The following is a 15,925-nucleotide window of genomic DNA, read 5'->3' on the forward strand; positions in this document are numbered from 1 at the left end:
TATGAAATTTGACTTTTACCTTTTTCCTGTTTAAAAAATAATAGTTTAATTTATAACATGTAGAAACTTTAGCAGCTATTTTAATTTGAAAACATGTCTGTACTTACTTATATTTTAGTTTTACAGAATTTCCAGGTTTTCCCCAGGGAATAACTACAAAATCTTTGGTGTTCATGATTATCTGTTTCTTAATGCTGTCTTAATATTATCATAGCTTCAGAAAACTTCTGAAAAATAGAAAGAAAGAGTAACCATAGATTAAAGCAGTTATAAATTCTAAACCACACACATAATTCAGGGAAATCTTTGTTATTTTGCTTTGTTTGTGCAGTGTCGGAGATCAATGCTAGGACTTCAGAAATGTTAAGCACATGCTGACTGAGTCACGAGGCCGACCTTCAGAAAAACTTTCAAAATCAAAATCTTTAGGATGAGAAAGCTTCAAAGTCTGAATAAATAACACAAATATTATGTACATTAACATGCAGAATGTATACTTATATATACTTCAAGTAAAACAAATATAAATTAGACAAAACTGAATAAGGCAAGCAAGATGGCAGAAATCGACTTCAGTGTGAGCCTGGAGTACAGAGAAATTCAAAGTCAGTCTGGGCAACGTACAAAGTCCCTGCATCTGAAATAAAGAAAATTGGAAAATATTTAATTAAAAGTAAAGAACCTAGTCCTCAACAACAACAACAAAAAAAGAACCTAGTCCTTTCAATAAACAAAACATACGTTTTGGTTCTTTGCATGGTTAAATGGCTACAAAAATTGACAGTGATGTATTTCATACCAACATTTGGTCCAGACCAGAAGCCATATTTGATCACAATCCCTTAAAATACTATCTTTTAGTAAACCCAAAGCTATATTAGTTTGTATATGATGTTTTCACAATGACCAATCACTTAAATATGCATCTCTTGAAATGCACTTTTCACAATGCATAACTATTTACCAACTGTTTAGTCCTAATTTAAAATACTAAACATGCTTAATATACTGAAGAATGAAAAGAACCCTTGAGCCACAACTCAAATATCTTTTTTGCAAGAACTATTATGTAGCACAAAAATTAAGGTGTGTAATAATTACCTAAAGGAATTCTGATATTCTCATATATATATATATATATATATATATATATATATATATACATATACATATATATATATATGTGCAACTTTAAGGACACTCTTGTCTAAGACAAAAAATGAGAATATTTCAAAAAACATTCTCCATGAGAAGTAAATACAAAGATATTTTTGTTAACTCTGAGTTAACCATAAAAGTAAATTATTAAGAGCACACTGTTTTCTGAGTGTCTCAAATACTCAGAATTTTAAAACAACTTATTCTGCAGTGCTGAACTACAGATTCATATGCACTACTACTGTATTTCATATCAATAAAAATTGTTAATATCTAAGATTAGAGATGTATCTCTTTGAAAAGGTGCTTGCCTGCGATACATAAAGCTCTGGATTTGAGCCCAAACAGGACCATTAACAGATGTGGCTGTGCACACACTCAGAAAGCAGAAGCGTGAAAATCAGAAGTTCAAGGTCATCGAAAGCTACACAGTGAGTTTAAGGATGGGTAGTTCTGCTGGGCGGTGGTGGCGCACGCCTTTAATCTCAGCACTTGGGAGGCAGAGGCAGGTGGATATCTGTGAGTTCGAGACCAGCCTGGTCTACAAGAGCTAGTTCCAGGACAGGCTCCAAAACCACAGAGAAACCCTGTCTCGAAAAAAAAAAAAAACAAAAACAAAAAAAAGGGGGGTAGTTCTATAAAACCGTATCTACAAAATAAAAAAAAAATCTCAAAAATTTCTTCTAAAAATACTGAAGTGGCCATATCCTAACTGTCCAAACTATTTAATGCTATGTGTCCAGGGCCTCAATAAATATGTACTAGAACTCTAATGTATTCATGGCTCTGTGCTGGGAGGTAAGAAGAGTCAAGGCCTAAGAAAATTTGTTTCTCAGCTCAAATAGCTTAAAGTCAAAGAGAGCATATAAACTTGCATATAAAAGCCATATAACAAAGGAGAAATAATAAGGGCCATAAAACTTATAGACATGATACAGGAAAGAATCCAGGCCGACTCGCATTGAAATAAAGTTTTAAAACAAAGGGTTTGGAGATCAGAACATCAGTTGGCTAATCATTCCATACTATGGGGAGAGAAAAGTAGTTCAGGAGGACTAATGACAGATTCAGTTTGGGTAATTAGCAGAGAATTTCTAGAGAACAGCATCCTGGGAACAGAGAGAGGATGAAGATGATGAGGGACTGGTTTTTGTTTTTTCAGTGTCAGAAACCAAAATCAAGGTCTTGGGAGTGTGAGACAACCAGGCTTAACACTGAACTTGAGCCTCAGCCCAGTCAGTACTACACAATGCATAGTTCAAGCATGGAAAATTTAATCCTCAGAAAGGGAGAATTGATGAAATTTTTTTTAGAGAAACACAGAAGATGAATATAAAAGTTTGTTCAAAAAATTAAGAACAGCACCAATATAGAAATTTCCATCCCCACATGGAAATCCACACAATCAAAGCAATTGGTGAGGTTCTTCCTCTGCAGAATTGCCATGGAATCTGAATAGTATGATTACTCTTCACAATGACTTGGGAGTGCTTCTCTTAAAACTGTCTATAGAGCCAGTCACATACCCAACAAGTTCATAGGTCGATTTGATTCTATCCCTCTTAAAAATAAAATATGTTCCAGAGTCAGTGAACTCCTACCAGCCCAGGTTAATGGTTTCTGTGGGTTCCCTGGTGATGACCATGACCACGACCATCACCCCAGGCTTAGACCACCCTTCCTACCTCTCTTCAATGTTATTCTCTGAGCTTAGCCCAGGGCTTGCTGTGGATCTCTGCATCTATTTCCATCAGTCATTGGGTGAAGGCTCCGTGAAGACAGTTGGAGTAGTTACCAATCTGATTATAAGAGACGGCCAGTTCAGGCTACCTATCTACTATTGCTAGGAGTCTTAACACAAAGGAAAAGCTTAGTCCTACCTCACCATGATAGGCCTTGCTATGTTGACACCAGAGGAAACAAACCCCATTCTGAACAGAAACAGAGGAGAAGTGGATTAAGGGGAATACGGGGGAGGTGGGGGAAGGGTAGAGGAGGAGAGGAGGGAGGTAAAACTGTGGTAAGGGTATAAAATAAATGAATAAATTTAATTAATAAAAACAAAAATAATGAAAGAGAGCACTTGCAAACTATCTGATTAGGAATCAGTGTTCCAGATACACAAGGAAATCCCACCACACGAAAGCTAATATTTATATCCAGTTTAAAAAAATGAAAAAAAAAGTCTGAATAGACATTCTGAAAATAAGACATACAAATAACCAACAATAATATAAGGAAAAGGCACTAAGTGCAAAGAAAATAATTCGAATGTTTCAGTACAAAAGCAAAATCACAGAAGTGCTGCATGCCATGCAATATACTGGTTGTGCCATGGGGTATATTTATAATTTCAATGAACAAAAATAATTCTAGCTGTTTCTCATGTGCTACTCTGCATGCCCCTTATACTGAACAAAACAAAACAAACAAAAAGCATAATGTCTACCCCAGAGAGACTCTGTCCAGGGAAAGTCCATAGAATAGTTACAATATTGTGGGACTATGGCACATTCTGATCAAAGAAAGAGTCTAGGAAGGCATCTGTCTCCCACTCAGGCACCAAGTCTTGTCTCTAAAGGCTAAAGCAACTGTCATGCTATCTAAAGGTATCTAGGGAATAAAAAACAAATACCTGGTTTGCTTGGGGGGGCAGAGTGTAATATTTGCAAAAGGAATGCTCATCTACTCTTCCACCTTTAAGAATTATCTCTGTAGGAAGTAGCTTTGTGTATTTATATCAAGCAGGGGCTATAAAAAGTATCTTTTAAACATCTACAGGAGTACCGGGGAGATTGCTCAATCCATAAAGTATTCTCTGAGTATGTATGAGAATCTTCTTTCATATCTCAAGTACTTACATAAAAGACAGGAAAAGGTGTGTGTCTGTAATGCCAATGTTGGGGCTCAGGGTGGAGCTGAGACAGGAGGATGCTGGAGTATGACTGGCCAGCTGGCTGAGCTACAAGTTCAGTGAGAGATGTTACTTCAGAATAGGATGAGGAGTGATAGAGGAAAATAAACAACATGAATGAGTGTACATACATATTCATATCACACACACAAACACACATACACACACACATATATATATATTCACACATACGAGACACACACACACACACACAAACACACACACACACACACACAGAGAGAGAGAGAGAGAGAGAGAGAGAGAGAGAGAGAGAGAGAGAGAGAAGAATAAAACAAGCAGTTCTTTCAGAAATATTAACAGACAGTAAGATAGAGTCCACCCAGTCCATCTCACCTCCTGATATTCATCAGGAAATCAAACTGCTAGCCTTCTTTCCTATCTGGATGACTTCATAAAAGCCTAAACTAGGAGAACAGGAGAAGATGCCCGGAGTTAATGCTTCTGGTTCATCAAAATAATATGTTGTCCTAATTTCCTTTGCACATTAGGACCTTTGTGGGATGTGCCTCTCTAGGCATGTGCATATGCAGGACATTTAACTTCCACACAAGGATTGATTCTATCCATACAAAGGATGAAAGAAAGGCCTGTAAATCTCATTAGAATGAGATGATTCAGATTTACAGCTCTGATGATAATGTGATTTAACTAATAAACAGTCTTATTCAGAGGGCACTTCACTTCACTGAATGCAGTTACTGAGGCTTCTTTTCAATTAAATGTTTATCAAGTCGTGCACAGAAGCCAATTTATGGCGTGCATAAAAATGAAAGATTATTATGGTGAGTCATGCTATTCTCTCTGATTCTTTGGGTAAAGTCAACAAATGATTAGTCATCTTCCTCAAGATGGCAAAGCTATAACAATGTCTGAATCATAAATAGCAAAACATAAAGCTGGAGACACAACATAAAATTGCAAGATACCAATGACTTCTTTTTCTCTAAAGATTTGTTTATTTATATATTTATTTACATGTGTATGTCTGAGTGTATGTATATATAGTATGTGCACGACATATGTAAAGTGCTCACAAAAGCCAGAAGAGGTCATCAGATATCCCAGAACTGAAGTTACAGGTGAAGGGAAGCCAGCTCACATGTATTTCCTTTACCTGGCTAGGTTGTTTGCATAATTTATTGTCATCTACATTAATTTTCACTAACATTTATGCATCAAATTGGATACCAGATTTACTATTAGAGTTTGATACTGTTTCTACACATGTTTTCATTTTAGGAAAGAAATCCAATCACTCTATTGCCACAGAATGGAATGATGTGGGATACCGATCTGTATGCTGTATGTTTTATTACCATTGGTTAATAAAGAAGCTGCTTTGGCCTATGGCAGGGCAGAATATAGCTAAGAGGAAAACTAAACTGAACGCAGGGAGAAAAGAGACAAAGTTAGGCAAATGCCATGTAGCCACCCAAAAAGCAAGAGGTAACAAACCACGAGCCTCGTGGTAAAATATAAAATAATAGAAATGTGTTCATTTAAGATGTAAGAGTTAATTAACAAGAATCCTGAGGTAATAGGCCAAAGAGTATATAATTAATATTAAGTCTTAAAGTGGTTATTTCTTTTTTTTTTTTTTTTTTTTTTTTTTTTGGTTTTTCGAGACAGGGTTTCTCTGTGGTTTTGGAGCCTGTCCTGGTGGTTATTTCTTAAGCGGCCTACAGGAGTTAGTGAGCAGGACCCTGTGGGTAGAGAGAAACTAGTCCAGGGGACCAGCAGAATAGAGAGTGTTTGTAACTACAATAGAAGAAAGGAATGTACAATGATCATGAAACAAGAAAAAATGTTGCTAAGAGGCACCCCAAGTTTCCAAAGAACTTAGCCCTCTTCCATTGGCAGAATGAATACTTTGAGGAACATTTTATCTCTGCAGAATTATCCAAGCTTTCGAACTTGAGAAATGATAATATAATCCAAAAAGTTAACACTCGAGAACTGTGTTGTTAAGCTACATCAGAAACTCAAAAGCTCATAATGGTTTAAGTGACCTTACAATTCAGGATTACGCTCACAGCTATCCTTGTCTGTATATGGTCAGTAGATCATGAATGAACATACCCTGCCATAATCGAGACTCCTTTGTATGTTACTTTAATCTTCTAATGCCTCAAATAGCCTTATACACTAAAATTTAAGAGCTTACCACTAAAATGTTTATTTTTTTTTTACTTTAAAACATATTTATAAAGTTTCTAATGATTAGATTCTTTGGGGGAGGATTAAACGCCTTTACCTCATTGGGTAAAATAGTCCAAGGAAATCTGAGATTTATGAAAGAAATGTTAAATAAAAATTAAGTTTATTAGAAAACAAACACTTCAAAGTACTAAAGTAATATTAACTCTAAATTTCAATATATCTGATATTAACACTTACTTAATATCTGTATGTCAAATCTTTAAAAAGTGCAAGGGATGAAGAGATCATAGATGATCTCCAGCCTAAGATGCTGGATGTGAGTGGCACATGTCATGTTTGCCCATGACAGGCCCTAACATCAGTCAGAAGGTCTGATTTCCAGCCTTTTTTATCCACTCAGGATCTCTGGAGGGCACAGCTCAGTCGTAATGAAGGTACACACACAGCCCAATATTTTATGCTCTATACCAATGCTTTCCTAAACAACTGGGAAGGTTTGTATTTAGATAGCAACGTAAGATAGTCTTTTAGGAGACGATAAAGTTAAAAATGATGAGAAAGAATACTGAATTTAAGTTACTTACATCTTACGTTAGACCTGATTCAAGTCAGAAGACCCCCCTTTAAGTAGTGAGGACTCTGTCGACGTAAACACTTCTCTAGCTGCCTTTAAAAATCTATGAAAAACACAATGGGAAAGAAGCAATTATTAATTTAAGATCAAATAAAAAAAGTTAGATGATTTCAAACCACAATGAAATTTTTACATTTTTAGATTACAGTTTTCAGAAACCAGGCCCTTTAATATTTTATCAGCTACATCTGTTCTCACATGACCCGCCGTCACTCTGTTTCCCCACGCATGTTTTAGGCATTCGATCATTGAGCATGTGAAGATGGCGAAATAACCAGAACTACTCTTCTGTTACTTGTTCTAGTCCCGGCGGCTGCTCTAAAGACGTTAAACCTAGTACAGTTCTTTACTCTCAACATCATTAAGTCAAATTCATAACAATCTAAATGTCTAAAAAATGTCTCAAGATTTTATTGGTAAATATTACTTTCTCTTTCCCAGTCATCGCCTTTCACACTTTAGAAGATTACATACTTGGAAATTTTATAGTAACATATTTAATACCTGTCTGGTGTCCAGTTGTTTCCCTAGTTCTCGAAAGCCAGCAAGATGACTCGCCACTTAGAAGCTCTTGACAATTAAACTAAAAGGCTGAATCCAAGCCTAGGAATCCACATGGTGGAATGAGGAAAACTTCTCTGCACTCATTTTCTGACCTCCATATGTAACACACACACACACGCACACACACACACACGCACACTGCAATAAATATTTTAAGGAATACTCTACATACAATAACTATGACTCTAGTACTCTGCTGGCATTTAGGATTAATATTTTCTATGAAGTATCAACTTCCTCCTAGTCTCCTGTTCTATTTTTCCATTATTCTATTCATTAAGCTGTTGGAAGACTGACTTTCTTACTGCTTCCTCCACCAAAAGAAAAAGGGAAATCTTCTTAGAAACTGTGTATGTTTTCATTTATTATCATTGACTCTATTTTTGCATAACTGCTTAAATAGATGCTGTTTTCTAGGTAGCCCAGATATTTGAGAAGCAACTTTTCATTGATCTTTGAATCTCCATGTGTTGTCACAGTTTCTGCATATCTGACAGTGTGGAAAAATCTCATACTAAGTTGTAAAAATTTTATTTTCCACTACTCCTAACTTACCGCACAATCATATCTAGGAAGAAAAATATTAAGTCTTTGACCCACAACAAATGTTTGTGTTTTTACATATCTGCTACAAAATACAAATGAGCAATCAATGAATGTTTATCAAATATCTCTATGTGTAGTATGAAGTACAAAAGAGCAAGGTGAGTGTTACACCAAGCTTCTCTGAATGTTTGTTCTGATGAAGGAATTAAAAACACGAAAAAAAGCAAACAAAATAACTGCAGGAAATGTTAAGCATCCGGGAAGAAGGAAAGAGGGAAACTAATTTTAGGGAATTCCTTTGTAAGACACCTAGCATTGTTATGGAAATCAGGGCCAGCTTCTGTGTAGCCTGCCAGGTCAAACAACAGGATCAGGGAAAGAGGTGAGATTACCAAGGGCAAACAATTCAGTTTAATCTTATCCAGATTTACTTTCACAAAGTATTTTTTTTTTTTGACACTACTTGCCAAAGTCTCTCTTCATGCTCCTTTTGGTTTCAAAACAAAACAATCAAAAAGGAATGAGAAAGATAAAAAGACTTAAACATCCACTGCCTCTAGTATTTCTGGAACCAGGCACTCCTGCCCTACCGGCCATTACTTGAGAGAAGCGAACTTCAAGAGAGAAGTGGCTAAATGAGAGCAGACAGGCAGAAAGAAAGATGCAAAGGGATTATGTGAGATGGTTTCCGCGGTAGCTACATGTTTTACAGGGCACCAGTGACTTCAAAGGACAAAAGAGACCAGCATTTGAAAAGAAGGGAATTGGGGATGCTGTAACTGAGAGAGGCTGGGCTTTCTCTGTCTGGGCGTCATGCTTGGTTCTTGTATGTAATGACATCATTGATCAAAGACTTTTATTTAGAAACGTGAACTCCTGATCCAGAGCTATTTCTGATCCAGGAGTCTGCTATGGCAAGGGTCCAGCATATACCTCCTAGACTGACTGATGCTCTTCTCCCAACCCCGGAGCGTCTCCTTTCTCACCTGCACGCTCTGTACCACCCAGATGCAGCTTATCTCCCGGCTCTCCACGGCAAAATCCTCCACTGGCTGTGTACCTCCTTAATCCTTCAACTCACCTGCGACCCTCTTTGCAGCAGTTGCTGCAACAGCCACCTAAAGCTTCCGCCTTCGTCCCCTTGGTTACCGCGTTACATCGGTACCCATAGCAACCAGAATGCTGGGCTTGGTAGTGCTGTTGTCTGCCTCCAGAGGGAGGAAGAGAGTCTATGATGGGTAAGAGAATGGGAATTCTGATCCTGGGAAGGAAACTGCAATGATATTCAACAGGTTGATGTGTTGGGGAGATCGTTCGGTTGGCCTGGATGGATCTACATTTACTGATCCGCTACAGCATTGCAAGTATGGATCAAAGATTCCTACATGTACCACTCAGTTCACCCTCATAGCAACCCAATCTATGTGTGAAAATTAAGGCACAAAAAATCCAAGTAATTTACACCAAATTACAAAGCTAGCAAATGACAATCCCACAAATTAACTCCAGCTGTTTAACTTCAGTAAGCCCTTCACCCGTGTATAATGTTGTACTGCTTTCAAAAGACTGCCAAGAAATTAGGACAAGAATCTAGTTTTCTTGGTAAGTGCAGAATTCACTTGGTAATAAATAATTTATCCATAAGGATGTGTATTTTAGACATATGTATTAAGATATCACATGCATATACATAAAAATACAGATAAATCATGCATTCAAATGTTTTAATTGAAGTTGCTCTTTGACAATTTCATATATTATGTATAACACATTCTAACTATCTCCCTTTTTCCCCAGCCAATCCCCCCTACAAAACCGTTTTGCAACCCACATTCAAGTCTTTTTGGTTTTTGACTAAATGAGTTTAACAGGAGTATCTGTGGGTTTGCTATAACCCCCTGGTGGTTGGTGGGGTCACCAGTGAACACAAAAACTAAAGACAAGAACTGCCCTTCTCGCAGAGTCCCTGTAGCCTATAAATAAGACAGGAGAGGTAGGGCCCTTGAACTCTTCTCTTGCCATGACTGACTGTTTACAGGGCCAGTTTTGTACAACCCTGTAGTCAGATAATGACAGTTGTACGTACATGATTACAGGGAGGGGCTTTGTTAGACCCAGAAGGTGGTCTTCTACCACATTATCTGAGCCTTATATGGGGCTGCACAAATTTCTTGTTTAGATCTGAGCACTCATTCGTCTCTTACTGTAGCATGTGGAGAAGCTGTGAGTCTTGGAATCCGCTGTTGTTAAATGGAAAGAGATTAAGGCTGAGAGTAGCATTCATCTACAGGTGTAAACAGTTATTTTTCTGGGAGTTTAGCACTACACCAATTTAACTAAACAGTATCAAGTTCCCCCTAATGCCTGTGAGGTACCAAGTCATGTGTTTTATTGGGTTTACAGTACTATGCAGGGATTGTCTCCTTTGACGCTAGCCTCAAATTTAATACGAGGTTGTTGGTTGTCCCTGTAACAGTCACACCACTATCTCACAGATGGTGTACCTTGATGAGCGGGTTGGTAATGTCGCTTGCAGAGCTGAGGAAGATGGCCCTTGCTTTTTCTTCCCACCAAACGTCATCGTACTTTACAGGACTCTGAAAGCTAGTCAACAGGTAGGAAGTTTCCAACTTAGTTTCACTTCCCAATATATCTATATGATGCAACCAAAATGTGTAATGTCTGTAGCAATAAGATTGTGTTGGACTGAATGAAAATATTCCCCATAGGCTTATAGGGAGTGGCACTGTTAAGAGATATGAGTTTGATGGAGTGCATATGGCCTTACTGGAAGAAGTGTGGAACTGGGGATGGACTTTGAGGTTTCAGATGCTCAAATATGATCCAGTGTCTCTCCTCTCTCCCGGATGGCTGCTGATCCAGATGCAGAGCTCTCAACGCCTTCTCCAGCACCATGTCTGCCTGCATGCCACCATGCTTCCCCCAATGATGATATTGGATTAAACCATTGAACTGTAAGACAGCCCCAATTAAATGTTTTCCTTTATAAAAGTTTTCATGGTCACGGTGTCTTTTCACAACAATAGAAACCCAAATGAATACAAGGATCTTATCAACCAAGAAGAAAAACAGAAGAGTATGTAGATGTCAGGGCAACTGAGACTTCCCTTATTGTCAATACTCACAAGAACAGAGCCTACATCTGGCATTGGGGTTTGTGTTTAGTAACTCATGGCTAGAAGCAGCATTATCCAGACATGTATGGTCTCTTATAATCATCTAAATTGTATTTTATCAGATTATAAGGTAATAGGTTTCCATATTGATTTTCATATATCTTTGATTTTTGATTAACTCTTTCCCAAGCTTTCTTGTCTCCATCAGTTGTCTCTACCCTCTTCCTATTTAAACTTTTCTATTTCCATTTTTCATGGCTCCCAGAGGCACTCCAAGTTAAAAACATCAAACTAAAGATTGAAGCTAGCAGTCAGATATGACAGAGAATATGGCCTTTGTCTGTCTGGACCTGGGTTAACTAACGGAGTATGTTTCTCCAGTCCCACTCATCATGTTTATTATAACTGAGCAAAATCCTACTATGACTATGGATGACATTTTGATTTTCCATTCATTAGTTGAGTTAAATCTAGGCTGCTTCTTTTGTCCAACAATTGTGACTGGAGCAGCAGTAAACACGGATGTGCAAGCATCTCTGCAGTAGGACTTTGGGGACTTTGGGAATTCCCCTGGAGTGATGGACTTAGTCACATGATGATTCTATTTCTGGTTTTGCTTGTACTAGAGAAATTCTGGGCTGCTTTCCAAAGTCTCAATACTACTCAAACATTTTTGTCCTGAGCAGAGAGGTTGCTGTAGTGATTTTATTCTATTTTTGGCCTCTAAATAGTGTTTTTTCATTAAATTTCTGTATTTATAGACTACAGGTAGAAAATGTGATTGATTCTACAGTTGGTTCCCCTATAACCTGAACGCTTAGCCACAATGCATCCATCATAGCACTAGACAGGTATTCTTACCCATTAAAGTTACTATGGTAACCTCTGCACCATTGGTCTCCCGTACCCACCAACCTCCACTTGAGAAAGAGTTCACTGTTTTCCCATTCCAAATTGGGTAAAAGTACAATTATTCTGCCTAAGAGAAGGCGTTAATCTGGGTTTTGGAGTCAGACATACTTGAAATTGTGGTATAATGCTATAAAATTTGTTATGTCACCAAAATATACTTTTCAGATAACATACCAGTACACCTATACCATAAATCCTGTCGTGTATTAAATAAAACAAGCAGCACAAAACATATTAAGTCCCTAACCCTTACTAGACCCATAGAAAGTACGTGTAAATAGTAAAAATGGTGGCATGGCTTTCGTAGTTGCTAGTGCAGATTCGATGATATGACTTGCCCTGGTCCTTCCTTTAAACCTGGTAAAATGATGGATGTTAAGAGGCCAGATTAAACCTTTAGGTTTTTTGTGCACAGTGTCCTTTCTGTAACCTTATACTCTTCAAATCACCAGCCAAAATAATTTCAACATTCATTTATTCATTCATTTGTTCACGTATTGTGTCTTCAACAAATATTTGCTGATAGTCCATTGTCCTCAGTACCAAATATAAAAATACTAAGGTGGAAGCCATAATACACATGCAGAGAACCTGGTGCAGACTCATGCAGTACCGGGGCTTGCTGCTTCAGTCACTGTGAGTGCCTATGAGCTTTGAGCATATTGATTTAGAGGCCCTCATATTTTCTTAGTGTCCTCTATCCCTTCTTGAACTTATATTCTTTCTACATCTTCTCCCCTGGTTTTCCTAGCCCTAAGGGGATGAATTTGATGGAGACATCCAACTTAGGGCTTAGAGTTCTGTCTCTTTCCTAAGAAAATGAGGAAAGGAAGAGAGAAAGAAAGAAAGAAAGAAAGAAAGAAAGAAAGAAAGAAAGAAAGAAAGAAAGAAAGAAGGAAAGAAAGAAGAAAGAAAGGAAAGGAAGGAAGGAAATAAGGAAAGATAAAGAAAAGGAAGGAAGAGAGGATATGGATTTTGAGATCATCTGGGAGAAGTTTGGGCATAGTAAACTACAATTATAATACATTTTATTTTAATAAATCTATTTTTGATAAAAGGAAAGAAAACAAAAATGAAAATTAAGCCAGAAACTTGAGGGAGAGCAAGGAATGATATATGGAAGGGTTTGGAGGGAAGAAAGGGAAGGGAGAATTTATTTAATTACATTGTAATTTCAAAAAAACATAAAAAGAAAATCTATGATTCATTTTAATTAAAATTGTTCTTAAAATTATAAATTTTAACTGTCACCCATGGCATAGAATTCTTCATCAAATAAATTTTTGTAACACAAAAAAATTATTACTGATATTCTACAAGTGGAAGAGGAACATTAGACCATATGTTCATATTCTGAAGTGCACAGAATGCTTGCCAAGTTGAATAATAAATACAGGATCTTTTGAACATTCCTCCTTTTTTAAATCAGTAATAGTCAATACGTGTTTTATTCCATGCATTTCCCTAAGATGGATGTAAGGAAAAAAACAGACATCATTTATACCATGAAGGAACTCAACTGAGAATTTACAAACATCTACTCTGCCGTGCATGATTCTAACAATTATGAGACACAGAAGCATTATATGATTATGTGAAAGCATTAGTATCATTCCGTGGAATTTCTGAAGAGTCTAAATTAGTTTATATGTCAGATAGATAGAAATAACAATCTGTGATGAGATCAAATTCAAAAGCAAGTTATCCATAATGGAAACTTCCAGTCATTTAAAATCAGGAAGATGAGAGTCTCGGCATCCTTGCGGAAGCATAGAAGATAATTTTGGCCATGATACATAGAAACAAGAGTATAGAGTGACATGCAGACTTAAACAATAGTTATATAGGTCCAAGACAAAATGGTCCAAGTGCAGAGTAAAGCAATGCAGAAAGCAGAGGCCACATGATTAGACTGTAAACTCTCAACAAAGTTTGAAGATCAAAGAAATGTGACTGGCGAGGAACGGCGAGCGAAACTGGTGGTCTCTAGATTTGATAGCTAGCCTAACTGAGGAAACAGCACGGACCCACACTCGAAGGACCATGGGAGAATGGACAAGTGTACTACAGTGGGCCGGCCCATTGAGGAAGGGGAATGGATTCAACTTGAAGTCACTAGATTTTGTGATATGAATGGGGAGTAATAGAAATAAAATATAGGTCTGGTGTGTTAGAAAATGATGAGCAGTTGCAATGTGCACAAAAGTGTCATCAGCATACAGGTACTGAAACTAATAAAAATTGGAAATTCTCATAAAAACTTTCAAATTGCTAGAATGGTTATGTCATTAATAAAGACATGTACCTCAACACTTTAGCTTCAAACCAGTTCTTGCTTGGTCCTTATCCTAAAGACCTTACTGCAAGTCACTCCGAAATAAGGCTACCAATTTGGCTAAATTTGTTAGTAGATAGGAAAAGACTTCCACATTCAACTGTGTGCCCTTCTGAAACTTTAGTTCGTCTTTTTGGGTTTTTCACCTCCAAGTTATTTAACAAAAGCATTTTAGTCTAATTTTGTTATTTTCAAAGCTTTGTCTCAGCTCTGATGCACTCCAAGATCTGTGAACACATCTCCTAACATTAAGTTAAAAGAATTTATACTAGCTGGCCTATTGGGACTCAACTGTTAGTCATTAACTTGAGTTATAATCCATGCAGCAGCTACTTAGATGAGACTCACAGATGCTAGCTATGAAACATATCCTTGCATTTAGTTTTATTCATTAAAACTCTGGATAAGCTATCACTTTTATTATCAAATTAGACAGTAAAGCTTAGGAAGGGGTCATCAACACAATCCACAGACAAAAATGCTCAGGAGATGTTTCTAATAGATCAACACACCATATTACAGGTGGTGGAGATCTTTCTACATCCATTCACACCATGCCAGGTACCAGAGAAAGAGAGCTGCAGCAAACATGTAAAGGCACAGCAGAAGCAAAAGACATTCTGAGGTCTGCAGTCCCCTAGGCTTCCCTAAACGCTCTTGGCCCATCAGATGATTCCCTTCTGGGAACTTCAATTACCACTTGCTGCTTCTCTGGCATAACCAACAGCAATAATCCAAATTTTGGTTTTGCTGTACGATGCTTTGTATGCATATAGATGTGCATGAGGTCATATGTGTAACTGCCCTGAAAGTCAGGGGTCAATATAGTGTCTTGTGTGTCTTCCTCATTTTTTCTCCACTTTACTTTTCAAGACAGAGTTTTCAGTAAACCCAGAGCGCATTGATTTGACTAGGTTGACTGACCAGTGAGCGCCATGGCTCCACCTGTTTCTGCCTCCTCACTGATGGGATTACAGGCACGTGCTGCCATCCCTGGTTGAAAAAAAAACAGAATATCTTTTATTTATTTTGAACACTCTCATGTGTGTAAATCATTTATCTTGATTGTACAAAGCTCAGCTCCTCTTTCTCCCTCCCTCCTAGACATTCTTAACATGTCTCCTCCCCTTTCATCTCCTGTCATTTTTACCGTTGTTCTTAATTACTCACTGGGTCCAATTACTGCTGCCTGTCAGCATGTTGACTGATATGCTGCTATTTCTTTGAGGATCTCTTCCTCTCTAGAGATGAGAGAAAGATTCTGTTGTACTTCATACTTGGAGGGTGTGTGGAGGCAATGGGAGGAGGTGAGGAAGTAGGAATTTAGATTATTTTTTTAATCGAATATATATATACATGTATATAGATACACACACACACACACACACACACACACACACACATATATATATATATATATATATATATATATATATATATATATATATATATAACATATTCATATCATACAGAGGAGAATCCCACTCAAGTGTGCTTGCTGCCAAAATCTAATGACCTGAGGTTGATCCTTGGGACCCACATGG

General features: G+C 37.4%; 1 protein-coding gene across 3 annotated transcripts in view; it reads right to left on the reverse strand.

The window, feature by feature from the left end:
* Zbbx (zinc finger B-box domain containing) overlaps positions 1 to 9,169 on the reverse strand; it is a 91,667-nt gene extending 82,498 nt beyond the window's left edge. For 2 of the 3 annotated variants that reach the window (XM_075950558.1, XM_075950557.1), the window contains exons 1-3: positions 9,079 to 9,169; positions 6,838 to 6,930; positions 108 to 227 (exon numbers count right to left, since the gene is read on the reverse strand). In XM_075950558.1, the coding sequence (XP_075806673.1) occupies positions 108 to 175 (68 nt within the window). In that variant the 5' untranslated portion in view covers positions 176 to 227; positions 6,838 to 6,930; positions 9,079 to 9,169. Of the gene's footprint in view, positions 1 to 107; positions 228 to 6,837; positions 6,931 to 8,983 lie in introns of all 3 variants that reach the window. The other variant, XM_075950556.1, reaches the window with a different exon arrangement.
* Between the last annotated feature and the right edge of the window lie 6,756 nt (positions 9,170 to 15,925).

This window comes from Microtus pennsylvanicus, chromosome 16, assembly GCF_037038515.1.
Source record: "Microtus pennsylvanicus isolate mMicPen1 chromosome 16, mMicPen1.hap1, whole genome shotgun sequence".
In the NCBI taxonomy this organism is placed as follows: Eukaryota; Metazoa; Chordata; class Mammalia; order Rodentia; family Cricetidae; genus Microtus; species Microtus pennsylvanicus.